This window comes from Pelobates fuscus, chromosome 5 (assembly GCF_036172605.1).
Source record: "Pelobates fuscus isolate aPelFus1 chromosome 5, aPelFus1.pri, whole genome shotgun sequence".
In the NCBI taxonomy this organism is placed as follows: Eukaryota; Metazoa; Chordata; class Amphibia; order Anura; family Pelobatidae; genus Pelobates; species Pelobates fuscus.
This window is the reverse complement of record NC_086321.1, coordinates 123,527,332-123,549,382: the sequence shown is the minus strand read 5'-3', so window position 1 is coordinate 123,549,382 and position 22,051 is coordinate 123,527,332. Positions and strand designations below refer to the sequence as shown.

Genomic DNA, 22,051 nt, shown 5'->3' with positions numbered 1-22,051 from the left:
TGTACGGGTGCGAGCAGCAAGCAGGAGAAGTTCATGGGCAGAACGGAGAGAAAGAGAAGGTGCATACCTGTGGATCAGTAAAGAAATATAGGAGGGGCTAGAATTGGTCAGTGCTTTATAGGTGTGGATTAGTACCTTGAATTGACTCCTGTAGGATACAGAAAGCCAATAAAAGGACTGACAGAGGGGAGAGGTGTGAGAGGAGCGACAGGAGAGGAATATCAGTCTAGCTGCAGCATTCGTTACAGACTGTAGTGGGGTAATACGACTTATGGGAAGACCCATTAGGAGAGGGTTACAATAATCCATGCGAGAGATTACTAGAGCATGGATAAGCTCCTTAGTAGCATCTTGTGTAAGAAAGGGGCGCATGCGGGCTATGTTTTAAGGTGGAATACAGGATTTGGTAATAGACTGGATGTGAGGCCAGAATCAAGTATAACGCCAAGACAGTGCGCTTGCAAGGATGTACTGATTTGGGTACCACTCACTTGAAGGCAGAACGAAAGAGGGGGATCAGTATTAGGAGGAGGAAAGACAAGGAGTTCAGTTTTAGAGAGATTGAGTTTCAAAAAGCAGGAGGACATCCAATCAGAAATGGAAGAAAGCAAGCAGTGACACGGTGCAGGACGACAGGGAAGAGGTCCGGGGAGGAGTGGTATATCTGTGTCATCAGCGTACAGGTGATATTGGAATCCAATTGAGCTAATACGTTTGCCAAGAGAGGCAGTATAAAGAGAAAATAGAAGGGGACCAAGTACAGCGCCATGGGGGACTCCAACAGGACAAAGGGAGGAGGTATCATTAGAAAAGGAGACACTGAATAAGCATTGGGAGAGATAGGGTGAAAACCAAGAGAGGACAATGTCATAGAGACCGAGTGATTGAAGAGTTTGGAGAAGGAGAACATGGTCAACAGTGTCAAAGGCAGCAGAGAGGTCAAGAAGAATTAGTATAGAGTACTGCCCTTTGGATTTAGCTGCGATTTGGTCGTTAATGACTTTGATAAGAGCAGTCTCAATAGAGTGGAGGGGGCGGAAACCAGACTGAAGAGGGTCAAGGAGAGGGTTGGAATTAAAGGCAAGTCTTTCCAGAAGATTTGAGGAAAAAAAGAGCAGGGATATGGGACGATAGTTAGAAGGGGAGGACGGGTCAAGAGATGTTTTTTTTTTTTTAAGATAGGGTACTACAATAGCAGGGACAACACCAGAAGAGAAAAAGCAGTTGAAGATGTGTGTTAAGGAAGGCACAAGACAAGAGGAGGGATCTGATAAGGTGAGATGGGATAGGATCAAGCAAGCAAGTGGTGGGTCGAGAGCAAAGGGGAAGGGCGTGTTCTCCTAAAGGTGCATGTTTGGAGTGGGGTTGCAGCTTCCAGGGCAGAGGTGAGGGTAGTATTATATGAGGAGATAGCTAGTGAGGGACAGGAGAAATTAGGGATGGATAGAAGTTGGGAATCAATATTAGCTGATAGCTGCTGGAGGTCAATATAATTCAGATTTCTTTTTAGTTGAAGGGGGTTAGGTTGAGGATGATGGGGTAGGGGGCTATTGAGTACAAATGATAAGAGGTGGTGATCTGAGAGAGGAAATTGAGTGTTACAGAGATTAGAGATTGTACATTCATGAGTGAAAATACGATCAAGGGTATTACCAACTACATGGGTGGAAATTGTGATAACCCAAGAGAGGAGGAAATTGAAGGCAGTTTTGAGGCTACTGAGGACAAGGATAGGTTAATGGGAATGTTGAAGTCCCCAAGAATTAGGGATGGAATATTAGAGAAGAGTAAGTAGGGAAGCCAAGCAGCAAAGTGGTCAAGGAAGAGGAGAGGGAAACCAGGGGGATGATAGATAACGGCAATGTTAGCAGAGATGGGTTTAAAAAGGCGAATTTAATGAAATTCAAATAAGGAGAAATAGAGGGGGGGGGGGGGAGGAGGGGGGAAGGAGGTGGTAAAAGAGCAGTGAGGTGAGAGCAGAAACCATACACCATCACCTTTGCTTTCAGTGTCTTGAGTTGTGGGACAATTGAAGACCACCAAAGGATAGAGAGAGAGGGAGAGAGAGCCATGTCTCAGTTAAGGCTAGTAAGTCTAGGGAACAAGAGATGAAAAGGTTGTGCACAGCAGTAGATTTAGTAACACTGCAAGCAGAGTGTGCATTCCAGAGGGCAGTATGGAAGGAGGATTTAAAGGAAGAGTGACATGAGATTATTGTGATTCCCGGAGTTAGCACATGGTGTGTTTGCAGAGGTGGGACTGGGATTTGCAGAGACATCACCAGCTGCTAGGAGCAGAAGGATAGAGAGTAATAGAAGGTGGGAGTACGGTTTAAAAGTTTTGTGAGAGGGTATGTATTTAGAGGTTTTAGAAAGGGTTGGTGGAGATAGACTAAAAAGGTATAAGTAGAGTGTATGGGATGAAAAGAGAGGGAAAGGAAGTAAAGTGGGAGCAATGAAAATGGTGTGAGCAGAGGGATAAATAGATTTAGCTAATTAGAGAGGTGAGAGTTAGAGTAAAGAAAATAAGGGAGAGCATTCTCTAAGGAGAATACATGTTGATTTACTTACTGTATTCTGTTATATAATAGGCTCTGTTATTATCTAATTTATAAGATGGTCAGAATTAAAACATAAACAAACAAAACATTAGCATGTAGTTTACTTATTTTCTGACAGATGGCACGTATGTGCACAACAGTATGTTTCTCTCCAGCAAGCCAGCTGTTTCTACATATGAATGATATGATACTGCAAGCAGAAATTTCTATATAAAGAATAAGTAAGCATACTCAATCGAGGGATAACAGCAATGATAAGCACTCCAGAAATATTGTTTCTTTAGAAAAAATGTTGGACATGATAACGAGTTAATAAAAGTGTGAAAACATTATGTGTATCAATAAAGCGTTAGGCCAAGGCCTAACTTGTTTCTCTGAGCTATATTAACAACTTTATGTTAAACTTATTTGTCAACCCCCAGTTTTTGGGAATAGTTTTTTTATGCTTAAAGGACCACTATAGGCACCCAGACCACTTCAGCTTAATGAAGTGGTCTGGGTGCCAGGTCCATCTAGGGTTAACCCTGACTGCTGTAAACATAGCAGTTTCAGAGAAACTGCTATGTTTACATTAGGGTTAATCCAGCCTCTAGTGGCTGTCTCATTGACAGCCGCTAGAGGCGCTTCCGTGTGTCTCACTCTGATTTTCACAGTGAGAAGACGCCAGCGTCCATAGGAAAGCAGTGAGAATGCTTTCCTATGGACTGACTGAATGTGCGCGCGGCCCTTTTAACCCCTTCCTCCCCCTGCAGCCTGGGGGGAGGGGGGCCATGAGGGTGGGGGGGGGGGGGACCTATTATAGTGTTCCTTTAAAATGGTGACTTATATGCTGGCAGAGTTGGTACATTGTATTATAATTATACACTTGTGGCTATAATTGTGGAAACCTATGGAGAGTTAGGTGGGGTCCAGATCAGTAATTGTCATAAGATATGCAGTTGTTGCATGGCTAAGTGACTTATGTTTTAACATTAAAACACTTGTATTTTTAGAAAAAATTGGACTAGATCTAAGGACAACTGCTTCGGGCACAGGTGGCAAATACTTTTCACAAAACACTCCTGACATAAAATGCAATACCAGACAACACAATCTTTCAGATTCTTGTAATTTTACGTGAGTTTGTCAGCAAGAAAAACGTAGTGGCTGCCTGCATATGGCACAGCTGCATAAAGTTTTATGTGACAAATTATTTTGTAAAAGTGAATAAAATTATTTTGCATTATAAAACCTTGAAGGTGCTTTTATCAATTTCATATTTATTAGTCTTACATTTTTATCTTCTCCTTTTCTATTCCTATTAAAAGGACACATTTTGGGTTGTGTTAATTGCATATGCTGTATTTACCGTAGGTTTTATGTACAAAAGTGTTTCCTTGAGAGAATTGTGACAGATTTAGTGTTTGATGATGTGTGACATATGCTCTATGTATATGTGTATATTCAATACTGTTTCTGAATTAAATGCTGGTAAATAAATGTAATTTATCTTTGTAGGTGTTTTGATCATTTGGAAACTAACACCATACATTTGATGTTCTTAAAGGGAAACTGTTGCTTCCCTGGAAATCACACCATTGATCAAATCATTGAATATCACCTATAACTTGGTTAAACCTTTTTTTTTTTTTTTTTATAAAGCATTTTCGTTTAAATTTATATTAAAAATTTAGCACATAACCTCATAATGCAGGACCGACAAGGCAACACCATCCTAATGTAGTGGTTCTGGTGTCAATAGCCTGGCCCTGCAGGCTTTTTAACCCCTTCAGGACGGAGTCAATAGTGCACGTTCTGATCAAAACAAAACGTAAACAAAAACTGGAATTTGCGCTATGTGTCTGTTCACCCGTAGTTCCCCTCTTTCAAATTATATGCACCCACACTTATTATATATCATTTTGTTCAGGAGAAACAGGGCTTTAATCTATCATTAACTATTCATATATGGAACATCATTTATTATGAATAAAAGTAAAAAAAATGTGAGAAAATAAGATTTTTTTTTAAATTTGCATTTCCGTCTGACATTTTAACTGTGAATGTCATAATACTGTTAGGTTTTACTGCAAAAAAAATGCACATATTTGTAATCAGCGATGTCTCACGAGTACAACAGTACCCCCCATTAACAGGTTTTATGTTGTTTTGGAAAGTTACAGGGTCAAATATAGAACATTACATTTTCAAATTGAAATTTGCCAGATTGGTAATGTTACCTTTGAGACGGTGTGGTAGCCCAGGAATGAGAATTACCCCCATAATGGCATACCATTTGAAAAAGTAGACAAGCCAAGGTATTGAAAGTGGGGTATGTTTAGTCTTTTTTAGTAGCCACTTAGTCACAAACACTGGCCAAAGTTAGCGTTCATATTTGTTTTTGTGTTAAAAAAGCAAAAAACGAATATTTGGCCAGTGTTTGTGACTAAGTGGCTACTAAGAAAGACTGGACATACCCCACTTGCAATACCTCGGGTTGTCTACTTTTGCAAATGGTATGCCATCATGGGGGTAATTCTCATTCCTGGGCTACCATACGCTCTCAAAGGCAACATAACCAATCTGGCAAATTTCAATGTGAAAAAAATGAAATGCAAGCCTTATATGTGACTCTCTAACGTTCCAAAACACCATAAAACCTGTACATGGGGGGTACTGTTATTCTTGGGAGACTTCACTAAACACAAATATTAGTGTTTTAAAACAGTAAAACATATTACAACAATAATATAGACCATAAAAGTGCAGTTCGCTTGTAAAAAATGCAAAAAACGTCACTTTTACTTAAAATATCATCGTTGTAATACAATTTACCAGTTTGAAACACGAATATTTGAGTTCAGCGAAGTCTCCCGGGTAAAACAGTACCCCCTATGTACAGGTTTTATGGTGTCTTGGAGAGTTACAGGGTCAAATATAGTGCTTGCAAATTAAATTCTCTGCACTTTCTCCCTGTGTTGTCATGCATGTCAATCAAATTTTAATTAATCAAATCACATAATTACGTTAAAAGATTATTTAAATATACATGTAGAATTTTAATATATATGCATTTATAGGTATTTAAATTCTACGTGTATACTGATGTAATCTTTTATGTAATTATATGTATTTATCTATATATATATATTTGCGGTTATTTGCATTTTATATATAGATAGATATATACAGAATGTCATTCTAAGTGTATTTTGTTACCGATATATATATATATTAATAACAAAATACAGTTAGAATGAAATTACCTATGCATATATAATTTATATTAAATTTTGTTTCAATATTTTATTTATTTATTTTATTATTTAATTTATTTATTATTTTAATTATACGTATTTATATATAATATATATATGTACATCTATTATATATATAATATATATACATATTATATATATGTAATGTCATTCTAAGTGTATTTTAATATTAATATATATACTTATATTAATATTAAAATACACTTTGTATGACGTTACATATATATAATATGTATATATATTATATATATAATATATATACATATTATATATATATATAAAAATGCATTAATTTTATTTTTACACATGTCTAATTATTTTTTTTAATTCTTCCCACCAGCAGGGGGACTGTCTGATATTTCAAACAGTCCCCCTGCTGGCATATCCACAGCCAGCTATAGGGGGCCATGTGATCGCTCTTTGAGAGCGATCACATGGCCCCCGGGGGCCTCATTTGCCGTGGGAGGGCTGCCTGGGCTGTGAGGCAGTCCTCCCGAAGCGGATCGCGGCGGAGGTAAGTATAACTTACCTCCTGGGGCTGCAAGCCGTTACGGCGTGCTATGCCGTCATAACGGCGTTAAAGCCCACTTAACCCGTGACGGCATAGCACGCCGTAACGGCGTTAAGGGGTTAATGTAAACACTGCCTTTTCATGCTGTCTAATCAGCATCTTGATATGCCACACCTGTGAGGTGAATGGATTATCTCGGCAAAGGAGAAGTGCTCACTAACACAGATTTAGACAGCTTTGTGAACAATATTTTAGAGATATAGGCCTTTTGTGTACATAGAATAAGTCTTAGATCTTTGAGTTCAGCTCATGAAAAATGAGGGGAAAAACAAAAGTGTTGCGTTTATAATTTTGTTCAGTGTATATGTCTGACAGGCACTAGCAAGTTTTGAAATTGTAAAATGTAAATCGTTGCATTTCTGAGAAACGCCAGTGTTTTCATCATCGACAAAAGTGCAGGGGCAACATCTTTGCCCCCAAATCATTTCATTAAAGTGGCTCTGTCTCCATCTACGGTCTTTACATAATTTGCTATCTTCCCCCCTGTGGTGACTACTCAGCTGGCATTGTAGTGGCCATGGGGTGGATGGAAAGTATCTGAACCAGGCCCTTGTGGCCACCATCACCATCTTCTTCCTTCCTTGTCTTCTTGAGCTGCCAGGATCCGACATCAGCGTTCTACTCTCATGTATGCACTAGAGGATAACACTGAAGTCTTTGGAGGTTCCCGCAAACTGTAGGATCCTCCATGGACAAAGCCTTTTTCCCCTCAAATGTCACTGGTGATTTTTGAGGGCTTGTTAAACGTTAGCGCTGCCTTTTGTCAAGAGTATGAAAAATACTAATACAAAGTAAGTCCCTACTTTGCCATAGTATATTTTGACTGGGTTGGAATTTCAGTAAAATTGTTGTGCTCAAAGTTTTCTGGGAAAAACATGTTGTAACTTAAATTTTTTTATTATTAAAACACATTTTTCCACCCCTGTATGAACCGTAGGAACATTTTATTGTTGTATGGTATCATAATAAGGAGGTGCTTTTCAGTGTGATATAATTATGATGATGATAACTTACATTTAGCAAATACTGGCATTTGATAACAAAAACTGTAACTTGAATACATATTGCTAATTAAATTAAAAATAAAGTGTTTTTTGTCTACACTAAAAAAGTGGAGAAGTGTTAACATACATTCTAGCAGCAAATAAGTTGCTTCAGTGTTGCGACTGCACTGATAAATAATACTTCGATTTCTAGGTCCTACAAAAATCAGTCTTCCTGATGATTTCACTTTTTGCCACTTGAGGGAGCCAAATATAATGCAATTACAACATAAAACCGCTCTTTAGTTGAATCTCTGTGTCTAATCTAGTTTTCACTTAAAATGGAAAGAATCTTGTAAAAGATGCACTCCATGTAAGTTCTAAACATGTCTTTGATAGATTTATACCTGTTTTACTTTATTTCTTTTAAATGTAAAGGTGGATTTAAAAAAAAAATAAAAAATATATATATATACCGTATATACTCGAGTATAAGCCGACCCGAATATAAGCCGAGGCCCCTAATTTTACCCCAAAAAACTGGGAAAACTTATTGACTCGAGTATAAGACTAGGGTGGGAAAAGCAGCAGCTACTGGTAACTTTCTAAATAAAATTAGATCCTAAAAAAAATTATATTAATTGAATATTTATTTACAGTGTGTGTATATAATGAATGCAGTGTGTGTGTGTATGAGTGCAGTGTGTGTATGAATGCAGTGTGTGTGTGTGATGCAGAGCCAGTGTGTGTGTTGCAGAGCCTTGGTGGGGGGTGGGCATTTTTATTATTATTATTTTTTTAATTATTTTAATATTATTTTTAAAATATTATTTTTTTATTATTTTTAAAATATTATTTTATCTTATTATTATTATTTATTTTTTTCATCCTCCCTCCCTGCTTGATACATGGCAAGGAGGGGGGCTCTCACTCCCTGGTGGTCCAGTGGCATTGGCAGTTCAGTGGAGGGGGGCTGGCAGAGAGCGCTTACCTCTCCTGCAGCTCCCTCCTCCTCCGTGCCAGTCCGGTCAGCTCCCTCTGCCAGCTCACAGTGTAAGTCTCGCGGCCGCACTATGACCCCGCGTCTCTCGCGAGACTTACACTGTGAGCTGACAGGGGAGCTGATCGGACCGGCGCGGAGGAGGAGGGAGCTGACAGGAGCTGCAGGAGAGGTAAGTAAACGCACACAGCCCCCTGTCTGTATTATGGCAACGTAAATTGCCATAATACAGACATTGACTCGAGTATAAGTCGAGTTGGGGTTTTTCAGCACAAAAAATGTGCTGAAAAACTCGACTTATACTCGAGTATATAAGGTATATATTTTTGAGTCTGAATTAAAAGACCACTAAAAGCAGCCACAACACTTCATCACAGTGCCACATCACTTTAAACCTGCATTGTAGAATATTGCAGTTTTGTAGAAACTGTAATGTTTCCATTGCAGAGTTAAAGCGGCACTGTCATGCCGAACTTACCTTTCCTCAATCTCTTCCTCTTCTCCCCCTCTCTCAGGATCTGTTATTCTTTTCTTCCTGTCTTCTTTAGTTTTCTTTAAAACCATAAGACAAAGTAGGGACTCTTTGTCTTATGGGATTCCTCCGCTTGACCAGCTCTGACCAGCGGAGGAGCAAAGTGTGCTTCATTTCCGCTGGTCAGAGCAATTTTCCCATGATCCCTAGCTTTCCTCCCAGTTCCCACAATACTTCCTGTCAGTATTGCCGAAAGTCCTGTCACTTAGACAGAACGCCGGCAAAACTGCCGAATTGCATCCTAACAGAATGAGCACCGTTTCTCCATTGGTGTTAGGATGCAATTCGGTACTTTGTTCGGATCGGAATTTCATTCAAATGAATGAAACTCCGATCCTATTCATTGCTGTGGCTGCATCTTGCAGCCGCTTAGTAGATAACTCCCTAATTCCCACGGTATCAGGGAGCTATCTACTAAAAGGCTGAAAGACCTAAATTGGTCTTTCAGCCAAATTTACTAACACCAAGTAAAAATGACTTGGTATTAGTAAATAATATGCCCCTACTCGCTATACCGCGAGTAGGGGCATGTCTAGTAAGCAGTGAGCAGCTTCACTGTAGAAAAAAAATAAAAAAAATATTGCCCCCCACCCCTAAATGACGGGTGGGGGCCGTAAAGTAAAATAAGGGAGGGAGACCTATTGTCCCCCCCCCCCCCCGGCCCCCACCCCTGAGCGGTGGGTGGGGGCCATAAAGATAATGAGGACCTACTGTCCTCCCCCCCGGCCCCCACCCCTGGGCGGCGGGTGGGGGCCATAATAGTAGTAGGGGGGGGGGGACCTACTGTCCTCCCCCCCCCGGCCCCCACCCCTGGCCGGCGGGTGGGGGCCATAATAGTAATAAAGGGGGGGGGGACCTACTGTCCTCCCCCCCGGCCCCCACCCCTGGGCGGCGGGTGGGGGCCATAATAGTAATAAGGGGGGGGGGGACCTACTGTCCTCCACCCCTCGGCCCCCACCCCTGGGCGGCGGGTGGGGGCCATAATAGTAATAGGGGGGGGGGACCTACTGTCCTCCCCCCCTCGGCCCCCACCCCTGGGCGGCGGGTGGGGGCCATAATAGTAATAAGGGGGGGGGACCTACTGTCCTCCAGCCCCCGGCCCCCACCCCTGGGCGGCGGGTGGGGGCCCTAATGGAAAAAAGGGGGGGGGACCTACTGTCCTCCCCCCCGGCCCCCACCCCTGGGCGGCGGGTGGGGGCCATAATAGTAATAAGGGGGGGGGATCTACTGTCCTCCCCCCCCCGGCCCCCACCCCTGGGCGGCGGGTGGGGGCCATAACGATAATGGGGGGGGACCTACTGTCCTCCCCCCGCCCCCACCCCTGGGCGGCGGGTGGGGGCACTAAGTAAATTCCCCCCCCCCCCCATCAAGGTGACTAGGGGTGCCCAAGCCCCTAGTCACCCACCCCCCACCCAAATAAAAAATGCCCCTACCTACCCCCCTCACCCTAAAAAATAGTGAGGGGGGAATAAAATTGCTAACCTGTAAAGTAAAATTAAACTTACCATTCGACGTCTTCTTTTTTCTAAAATCTTCATTTTTCAGCCCCAAAAAAGGCCAAATAAAAAAACATCATAGCCGTCGAACTAAAAATAAAATAAAAAACCCGAGCGCAAAAAAAAAACCCGACGAAAAAGAAAAAACCCGAGCGCACAAAAAAATAATCCATCTTCACCCATGGAGGGCTCCGCGCAGACTGAGCTCCGCAGGGTGGGGCAAGGCTTATAAAGCCTTGCCCCGCCCTGCAATTAGCCTAAGAACACTCTGATTGGTGGGTTTAAGCCAATCAGAGTGCTCTTTGTCATTTTACAAGCGTGGGAAAGTTCTTTGGAATTTTCCCACGCTTGTAAAATGACACAGAGCACTGTGATTGGATGGCTTGAAATCCATCCAATCACAGTGCTCTGTGTCATTTTACAAGCGTGGGAAAATTCCAAAGAACTTTCCCACGCTTGTAAAATGACACAGAGCACTGTGATTGGATGGATTTCAAGCCATCCAATCACAGTGCTCTGTGTCATTTTACAAGCGTGGGAAAATTCCAAAGAACTTTCCCACCCTTGTAAAATGACACAGAGCACTGTGATTGGATGGCTTGAAATCCATCCAATCACAGTGCTCTGTGTCATTTTACAAGCGTGGGAAAATTCCAAAGAACTTTCCCACGCTTGTAAAATGACAAAGAGCACTCTGATTGGCTTAAACCCACCAATCAGAGTGTTCTTAGGCTAATTGCAGGGCGGGGCAAGGCTTTATAAGCCTTGCCCCGCCCTGCGGAGCTCAGTCTGCGCGGAGCCCTCCATGGGTGAAGATGGATTATTTTTTTGTGCGCTCGGGTTTTTTCTTTTTCGTCGGGTTTTTTTTTTTTGCGCTCGGGTTTTTTATTTTATTTTTAGTTCGACGGCTATGATGGTTTTTTATTTGGCCTTTTTTGGGGCTGAAAAATGAAGATTTTAGAAAAAAGAAGACGTCGAATGGTAAGTTTAATTATACTTTACAGGTTAGCAATTTTATTCCCCCCTCACTATTTTTTAGGGTGAGGGGGGTAGGTAGGGGCATTTTTTATTTGGGTGGGGGGTGGGTGACTAGGGGCTTGGGCACCCCTAGTCACCTTGATGGGGGGGGGGGGGGGAATTTACTTAGTGCCCCCACCCGCCGCCCAGGGGTGGGGGCGGGGGGAGGACAGTAGGTCCCCCCCCATTATCGTTATGGCCCCCACCCGCCGCCCAGGGGTGGGGGCCGGGGGGGGGGAAGGACAGTAGATCCCCCCCCCCCTTATTACTATTATGGCCCCCACCCGCCGCCCAGGGGTGGGGGCCGGGGGGAGGACAGTAGGTCCCCCCCCCCTTTTTTCCATTAGGGCCCCCACCCGCCGCCCAGGGGTGGGGGCCGGGGGCTGGAGGACAGTAGGTCCCCCCCCCCCTTATTACTATTATGGCCCCCACCCGCCGCCCAGGGGTGGGGGCCGGGGGGGAGGACAGTAGGTCCCCCCCCTATTACTATTATGGCCCCCACCCGCCGCCCAGGGGTGGGGGCCGGGGGGTGGAGGACAGTAGGTCCCCCCCCCTTATTACTATTATGGCCCCCACCCGCCGCCCAGGGGTGGGGGCCTGAGGGGAGGACAGTAGGTCCCCCCTCATTCCCATTATGGCCCCCACCCGCCGTCCAGGGGTGGGGGCCGGCGGGGGAGGACAGTAGGCCCCCCGTCCCCCCCTTATTACCCTTTTTTTTTTTTTTTTTTTTTTTTACAGTGAGCAGCCACAGGCTGCTCACTGTTTAGTGGACATGCCCCTACTCGCGATATAGCGAGTAGGGGCATTGGGGAGATTTTAAGCTCCCTTGTGCTATTATGGGGGTCATATTGACCCCCATAGAGTGAGGGGGGGACCTGGGGGGCTTATGAAGTGGTGGGGAGCACTGCTCCCTGCCGCTTCTATAGTTACATATTACAAGGAGGGAGCTGCACGCCGGTAGCTCCCTCCTTGTAATAAACTGAACGAACAAACTAACACTGATACACAGTGTTAGTTTGTTCGTCTGATTTTTTCTATTCATTCATTCGTCTGTCTGATGAATGAATGAATAGGTGAAATTCCCGTTCGCATGTCCAGGTGTTTCACTGGGCATGTGCGGGAATCTCAGGGCTATCTAGTGTGGGCAGATGACGTGTCCCACAGGGACTTCACCTACCCACACAAAGATGGCGGCGCCCTGAATAAAGATCGGGCAGAAAATAAAGAATAAAAAATAGGTAATGTGGGGGGCATAGGGGCATTTGGGGATGACTAGGGGGTCGATTGGATGTAGTTGAGGCGGGAGGGGGGTTAAAAAAAAAACGGAATTCGGCATGACAGTGCCGCTTTAAATACACCTCTAGTGGCTGTCTGTCTTCTTATAAGAAGCAAGTCAGACTTGGTTCTTAATCAAATGCTGCACATAGAAAGGAGCACATTACGTGGATTTGCTGCACTTGCACTGTAGCCACCCAATGGCATAATCATGATGGCCGATAAGATCTCAGCTAGGGAAGTGGAATGACTGCGGCATTGCGAGGTGATTACATTTACTTTTTTCCCTACTTAATCAATCTTGACGATCTCAGCCAATCCAATGCTTTCCCATAGGATTGGGAGGCTGTTGCGAAGGCGTGGCAAAACAAGCACTACACCAATCAACCCCTCATAGACATGCATTTTTTTTATGGTGAGCGTTAGGTGCTGTACACTGTGCAGCACTGGACTAGGAAGAATCTCTAGTGACCGTCTGAGTACCTGCAACTAGAGTAATGACAGCAACTAGCCAGTAATGTAAATGTTTACAGTGCTAACACTGCAGGCTATAGACACCAGAACCACCACATTAAGCTGTAGTGGTTCTGATGACTATATTGTCCCTTTAACCCCTTAAGGACACATGACATGTGTGACATGTCATGATTCCCTTTTATTTCAGAAGTTTGGTCCTTAAGGGGTTAAGGTTTAGATATCTTGAGGTCAGTATATTTTTGTGGATTTAGCTGTAGCTCTAGTAAAGGGAATATGAATAAGACCAATTTGGCTGATACTTGAGAGAGAGCGTTTGAGAAAGACCCAACAAAGTGGGGAATTCCTAAGATATTGCCATTAATTGAAGCCACTATATCAAGGTAAAATACAAACTTTATTAATTGAAATAAAACCTATATAAACAACCCACCAAATAAGCTTCTGTGGTTAGTAGACTATACCTATTGAATAATGAGATATGATTTAGAGAGATATATAGAGTGTAGCTGTATTATAAATACTAAAAGTATTCCTATATTGGAAGTAAACTAGGAACAAACGGATGAAGGAGAGAATATGAATACATCTTTTAACTAAACCTACCATAAGAGAATGAGACAGACACACTGCATCTAAGTTGTAGCCACCTAGTATAACTGATGAGATGTTACAAAAATGTGATGTTATGTAATCAAGCTCAATCAGTGAAACTAGAAAATACCACTTAGAACTCCCATTAAATTGCAAAAAGGGACAATTAACTGACTATACAGATTGCTTGAAGGTAGCATTTGGTATGAAAGCAATATTTGAATATAAAACAGGAAGTAGTATTGGAGTAAGAATTAAAGTTTAGAAAAAAGGCAACATTGAAGTGTAGTTAATACAGGTATGAAGTATTCCCTGCCTTTATATTCTAAAGATAAATTCTATACTCCTAATAATAATATGCTACCCTCCTACTGCTTCAAGGCAGTCCGTAAGTTGTTTCAATATAAAGCAGGGAGTGGTAAAAGGTTAGGATTAGAGTTTAGAACAAAGGCAACATTGACGTGTAGTTCAAATAAATATGGAGAATAACCTGCATCTAATTTCTAAAGGTATATACTATACTCTTAATAATAATATGTTAACCACCTACTCAGTAGTGTATCCTGGTTTTGTGCTGCCCTAGGTATGACAAAACTCAGGCACCCCCCCATCCCCTGCGCCACCCACTCTGCCCAGCCTTCTAAATACACACAGACACACGCACACACATTCACTGACAGACACGCATACACTAGCTAACAAACATACACGCTCACTAACAGACACATAGTCACTAGCAGACACACACATTCACTAACAGACACGCAGACACACTCCCTAAGAGACACACTCCCTAAGAGACACACTCCCTAAGAGACACACTCCCTAAGAGACACACTCCCTAAGAGACACACTCCCTAAGAGACACACTCCCTGACACAGACACACTCCCTGACACAGACACACTCCCTGACACAGACACACTAACAGACAAACACACACTCACTCACATTAACACAGCTCCCTTGCACGCCGCAGAGTGATGCCGGGAGCCGAAATATGATGTCATATTCTGGCACCAGGTGACCGGCATCACTCTGCGGCGTGCAAGGGAGCTGAGCAGAGAGCTCAGGGGAAAGTGCTCTCTTGCCAGCGCCGCCCGGATTTTTAGTTAGCCGCAAGGCTAACAAGACATTTGCCTTGGGCATTTTGGGGCGGCTTTTTTTGCCGCCCTCTGTAAAATGCCGCCCAAGGCAAATGCCTTGTTTGCCTCGCAGCTAATACGTCCCTGCCCCTACTGCTTCCAGGCAGTCCCCAGTATGACTAACAAGCCCTTTTTCCGTAGAGTAAAAAGGTAGCCAAAGTGCCCAACCACAGAGTAAGGTGAACTAAAACAGATGCACATTAGTGCATATCGCCTAAAAAGTGCCATCGACTTGACACGCGTTTCGGCGCAAGCTGCACCTTTCTCATGAGACTCGAGATCCTACCTTTGGGAGAACTGGGGTCCAGTAGGGCTAGTCTCTAATATTCCTGCAGTTCATGCTCTGCACCCTCGCATGTCCTCTGTAGTGATTCCGGGACAATAGTGATATCATATTCCTGCTTCCGGCATCCCAGCACGTGGGGGAGCAGAGCATGAACTGCAGGAAGATTACTCCTCCCTCGCTGCCTTCTTCCTGCCTCAGCGGTGTTCTGTCATATTACCAGCTGCCTCTAATGATCTCCAGTGCAGGCCACCTCCTTGCTCCCTCAACTGGCCACCTCCGCTGATGGTATGTGCCAGGACAAAATCTCTAGTCGTTATTGCGACCTGGCGTCTGGGATCTGTCGAGCCCTGGCTTATATTCTAAATGAAGAGAATTAGATACATTGTTGAATTTCTCATCTTTTCTGTATGCTTTCCCTATTGTGATCACCAGTTACAAAGGACAGAATTTCTGTTTGAGTTTAACAGCAATTTGTAACAGTTAACAGTGATTTGTAAAATATGTGACAGTTTAATTTCATTTTACACAGTTTTGGAAGAAACCGTTATTGGCTTGCTGGGAGAAGGGCAATGGAGGACAGAATTCAGTCAGAATGTGCAGAAAGTTGACATTTACTATAAGTTTATTGAGGAAGCCTCAATGACCGCTAAAGGGATTTTCCTCAGCGTTCAGCAAAGCAGGCAGTTGTTTAAAGGCAGAGAATGTCCCTCGTGCAACATTATTGACTCCCTGCAATGCACGAAACTGACTCCTTGTGTAAAACTAGGTCATCATCCGTATTTGCTAGACTAGATGGAGGAAAAGCCTTATTGTCTTGTATTCTGTACAGAAACTCTCATGTAACAGAGTATTTCATTTTTAATAATTGCCCCAAAACTGTATATGATTTGCATTCTCTGTTGTCAGTAGACTTGTTTTATTTGTATTTTGAATTTACAGAACAAACCACATACTCTGTCTCTGTCATATTAGATTAACTAGGAATGGCTAATTTACAAATTCTTATTTGCTAATTGCTAGTGCAGGTGGCTGTGCAATTTACTGAGTTTTCTTACAGCAAGAGATGGAAGATTAAAAATGACCCATTGTTTAGTGTGTGTATGTGTGATGTTTTCTGTCTGTATGTGGAATGTGCGTGAGTTTGTGTGTGTTTATGTGTGTGTGATATAGCTGGCTGTGTGTTTATGATGATTGCTGACTGTATTCAATGGTTTTGTGATCTCTGCCCTATTTGCCCCCCTCTTGCAAAGCTCTATGCAGAGATGGAGGCTACAGTTCAGATCAATGCGCAACCGGCGGCATTCCCAGCTTGCACTTTTGACTCAATAGTGATTTCTATTGTCGGCACCCACCATAGGTGCTCTCTGTCCTGCCTCTGGTTCCTCACGTTTCCTGTAGGAGCCCTGCCGCATGCAGATGGCAGAGCTAAAGGCAGGAAAAAGGATGCCTTGCGCCTGGAACTGCATTGCATGAACCCAGCATTGGGCGATAGGAATTCCATACCCCTTTATGCATAAATTTTATTGCTTATTTCATGGTGAAATAATTTATTTTATTTATCAAGACAACACACAACTCTAACTAACAAATGTATAGAGATTGGAGCGAGCATCACAACAAGGCTGCAGATAAAAGTAAGGATAGCAATGTCATAACAAAGTGAACAAGGCGATAGAATCCTACAGAATATAGTCCTCACAACAAGTAAAACATCCAGGGTGGATCTTCAAGAGTAATTACACAATATAGCCCCCATCTCTCAGCTAAAAATTAATACTATAACAATAGTTATTTAAAACTAAAATCCAGATAAGAGCAAAAAGGTATATAGAGAAAGTATGGTGTAAGAAAATAATTCACATGCTGTGCAGAGAACCAAATAAAAAAAAATCCGGTTTACTTACCCTAAAAATTAAACACCATGTTTAAATGCAATATCTAAGATCATGACGTTGAAAAAGCAACACTGTCACTGTCTTACATGGTGAGAGTGAGATTTACTTACTGGAATCGTCCCCCGTGTACGCAGCAATTTTGTTCAGTCGGCTCTGACATCACTGCTTACATCTCGCACATGCGTGAGTGTATAGCATTGAGGTCTATGGAGGGCCTCACAATATCTTCCCTAGACACAGCCAATTCCCTGCAGCCGTCACTGATGGCTGGAGTGATTGACACTTGGACTCCGCCCTGAACCTAAGAAATTGAGGCGGAGGAGAAATACAGAGGCAAAGGAGTCCCTACTTTATTTCTGTATATTTCTTGACTGGGTTGTAATTTCAGTGACAGGCAAATTTGAAAATGTGAAAGATTTCTTCATAACTAAGAAGGTATTCCAAATTGGAAGAAACAGACTCTCCAACACATGCACAAAGATACAAACTAACAGATACATTCCCAGACATACGCACAGAGATACACACTAATACAGATACATGCTTACGGATACACATGCTCAGTTACATGTATTCATTTTAAAACAAGCAGAGAAACACACATACACAGTGCCATACACAGACAAAAATTCCAATACAGCTGTACACTTCTAGACACAATCCCAGGCACTGCCACACTCTAATACCTATTGCTCCCCACACACACACACTGATGCACAGTGACAAAAACGTATTTACTGATACTTATTTAATGACATACACAGAAATAAATTGTTATAAACATATTTTTAGACATTCCTTTTTCCTTGAGTGGCCTACCTGGATTCTAATGGGAGCTGGCTGCTGCAGGTCACTGTCTCCACTCTCCCACAACCGGCTCTATTGGTTCCACGAGGAAATCCCATGTAATCACATCATCTTATCCCAGAACTGCAGTGCAACAGAACGTACCATGCTGGTTTGGGGAGATAGTTCTATCGTGTCAGCTGGACCACGTGGTGCTAAAGGGCCCCAAAGGGACTTTGGTGCTTTACCGGGACCCTGAAAAGATTATGAGCTATATTGGCAACTCTGCCTGTGTGTAAATTTAATTGCAGCATGAACTGAAGAAACAATCATTTGCGTTATTCTTCTTTAATCTATGCAACTGCTAAGTGTGGATTCTAGGGTAACCCAGGCTGGGTGAAAAGAAACAGCAATTGTACCCAGGTGTTTTTACCCAGGCTTATTTAGCTGTGATAACACAATGAGTTTACTTTACTTTTTTTTTCTATTTCTATTCTTTGTTGTAAGGCATACATTATCCATGTGATAGAATGGGATATAATATGCATCAATGATGTTTCCAAGTTGATAAATAGTTTGAAAATTAGAAATCTTTCCTTTCATAGTTCTTTAATTTCTTCCCTTTTAGATGGTTCCACCCAAATATCACAGGTGTTGAAGCAGAAAATCTCCTGTTAACACGTGGCGTTGATGGGAGTTTCTTGGCTCGTCCCAGTAAGAGTAACCCAGGGGATTTTACACTTTCAGTGAGGTTTGTACCTTTAATCCTGCCCTTTTTATTATGTTTGTCTTTTTTAAATTTGATATTTTGTAAATGACATTGCTCTGACGCAGTGTGGTACATTCATATGCTACATCCATTCCCCTTTACACCGCAGCACCATACTATAATTCCACTCACTTGCTATGTTTCACCCAGTTTGGACACATTTTATCCCCATGCCAAAATTTCAAGTCCTACACTGCTAAATTGGCTTAAAAGTTACCTGGCCACTGTAATCTTGGAGGGTGCATGGGTGAATTTATACCTGACAGGACTGTATTTTCACTAGCAAATGACTTGTGCGTAAGTGGCAATGTTAAGCTTTGCCAATAATTTAAATTCCTGTTTACATTTGATTTCTCACTTGCTTTGTCATAGGCATGTTTCGTCATGCATCCAGCTTCTTGCAAAATCACAATTATACCAGACTCTGTCAGAGTAGTGCAGATATCTAAATAGTGGGTGGCCATGATACCTGCATCTTCTGCCAGGAGAGTTCCTGCACCAAATTTTGTTTTTCACTAGTGCAGATATCTGCCTGGAAAATAAAGTAGTTCTGGAGGATATTGTGTTAAAGGTACACTCCATCGAAAAAGAACAAAACCGTTTTTTCTCTGTTTCGTAGATAACCCCTCCAAAGTAACTTGCATGTGTTTTGTTTTGCATGTTCTCTTGGGGGTTTATGAAAAAGAAAAGCTTACTAAATTTGCAGTTTTGGCACATTTATTTTGCTGTTTAAAATCTTTCATTGTGCAGTAAAAGGGTACTGTGTGCCTTGGCTGGATTATGGAGAGTGAAAAGAATATTTCCTATTTTGTTATTGCAGACGAAACGGAGCTGTAACTCATATAAAGATCCAGAACACTGGAGACTACTATGACTTGTATGGAGGGGAGAAGTTTGCTACACTGGCTGAACTTGTCCAGTATTACATGGAACATCATGGGCAACTTAAGGAAAAGAATGGGGATGTTATTGAGTTGAAATATCCACTAAATTGTGCAGATCCCACGTCTGAGAGGTTAGTGATGTTGTTTTCTTCAGCAATGTTCATGGTGTTATTTGAATATTCTCCAGACATAAAGGGACACACATTCATGTTCATCAACATCTGAAAGTCTACTTTACCACTGATCTGTTTCATTCCAGGTGGTTCCATGGGCATCTTTCTGGAAAAGAAGCTGAAAAGCTACTAACAGAAAAGGGTAAGCATGGAAGTTTCCTGGTGCGGGAAAGCCAAAGTCATCCTGGAGACTTTGTCCTATCTGTACGCACGGGAGATGACAAAGGAGAAAGCAACGATGGCAAGTCCAAAGTGACCCATGTCATGATCCGATGCCAGGTAAACCTATTTATTTGTATGTGCTTAATCTTGTATTGTTAATTCATGACCAATCTTTTTTTGGCCTCATGTATTTAATGAGTAGGAAAAAAAACAACAACCTAGATTTCTGTTGCTGTCCCTGGCACCTGAAGCTTATTAAAGGACTACTAAAGTAACACAGGCCACTTCATTTCAATGAAGTGACTTGGGTTAATTGGTTCTAGTTTTTAACCTTGCAATGTAAAACACTGTAGTTTCTTAAAAAACTGCAATGTTTTCATTGCAGAGTTAAATCCACCTCTAGTGGCTGTCTTTCCCATTTATTGTCCACTTGTCAGATTTGGTTGACTGTCATTGGCTTTAACTGTGCATTCTAACACAAGCTGTGTGGAACACTGATAAATGATGGAGGTAACCTTTGAGTAACTTTTTTTTTTTTTATATATATAAAATATATCTTTACTGTGGCAGTAAGTGTATAGGTTATTACAAATCTGCATTTTATTGAGTCATGTAAATAGTTTTCTGGCAAAAACAAACAAACATTGTTTGCATTAAAAATATTAGTGTATCATTTCTTTGAAAATGTGATTGATGCACATCTAGCACCTCATTGTAGTAAAAAAAATGCAATTTTGCAAATAGTTTGCTATATCCACAAAATGTATATTATTGGAAATGGTATAATTTTAATATTCAACTCATTAGTTCACCCATGAAAGAAATATTAAGGAAAGTTATTTTGTTAATAAAAAAAAATCTATCTATCATTATATAAATAAAGGGATATCCCTTTTTTGGTAATGTTTTCAGGTCTGAAATATTACCATGCAAGCAATATGGTTATTGGTAATTAACCTGGTGACATTTTTAGCAATGCAGCTTCATATAAAATGTCAGCACAGTGTAAAATACCTATATACCGTAGTACCTTATAGTCATGCTAAACTATTGTACTGGGTTTTTAAAGATGCCCTTTACAAATAATCCATATTCCATTCTGATTGGCACAGTACACCCCTCTCTTCTTCTCACTCCCTATTTGTTAAAATGTGTGAATAAAGTTTGTAATTCAATTTTTTTTTGTAGGATGAGGGCACTGTCCAGTTACTTTGTAGTCTTGTCAATGGACAAAATTAAAAAAAATCTGAGAAATCTATTTCTCTAAAGTTCTAGAGTTAAAAGTAGGGCAAACAAGACTAAAACTATTGTTTTGCAATACAAACTAAAAGTAAAAATGTATACCCCGTTTTAGTAGCGAAGAGGTTACTTGAGGCATGATAAAATAAACACATTTATTTTCAACATTAACAAAACTCAATGTCATTGTTTGCAGAAAACAACATAAATTTTATTTCTGTCTGCACAACATGATGTGGGCAGGTAATAAATAAGTATCACATAAATTGCAATTTATATGAAGATTGGATGCACCTGCTCTGTGACTGATTCCCAAATTTCATGTGTCACCATTACCGCCCTGAGTATATATTTATTTTATGTGTGTAATCCATCAATTTGTCTGTTCTTTATATCCTTGGTGTTATTCTATAAGTATGTTTCAGATTACATTTGGAGGGGCTGTTAACCCTTCAATGTCTCTTCAGGATAGCCTTAAAGCATGTTTACTGTCTGAATAGACCAATAACATAAGAATCTGTTTTCTAGATATTGTACACCTGTTTGAGAATTACTTAGGGGCCTACCTTTTTATCACATTTTGCTCTCATCAAAATTTTTTATACTTGCCACTGTCAAAATTATTTAGAACAGCGAAAGAAAGCCAGTGTTTGTACTGAAGAGCTCTCAATTGAACCATTTGTTGTCTGCAGCTTTTCATTGGTCAAATCCTCCCTTGCACGCAAAACTGTATTGTAAACCTTAGGTAATTGAAAAGGGAAAAATTACAATCCTGCCCGTGCTTATTTGCACGTACCACCTGGAATTCTGGGATAGTGAATGCAAATAAATTTGAAGCAGCTCTGTCGTGGCATAGTTTTCATGAAGATACATTTTTATTTATTTATCACTGAAATTCCAACACGGTCAAAGATACTCCTAGACGAAATAAAGATTACTTTGTTTTACATACGT

At 41.5% G+C, this 22,051-nt stretch overlaps 1 protein-coding gene across 3 annotated transcripts in view; it reads left to right on the top strand.

The window, feature by feature from the left end:
• PTPN11 (protein tyrosine phosphatase non-receptor type 11) overlaps nt 1-22,051 on the top strand; it is a 49,453-nt gene that overhangs the window by 2,497 nt on the left and 24,905 nt on the right. For all 3 annotated transcript variants that reach the window (XM_063454218.1, XM_063454216.1, XM_063454217.1), the window contains exons 2-4: nt 18,499-18,621; nt 19,460-19,654; nt 19,783-19,975. In XM_063454218.1, the coding sequence (XP_063310288.1) occupies nt 18,499-18,621; nt 19,460-19,654; nt 19,783-19,975 (511 nt within the window). The remainder of the gene's footprint in view (nt 1-18,498; nt 18,622-19,459; nt 19,655-19,782; nt 19,976-22,051) is intronic.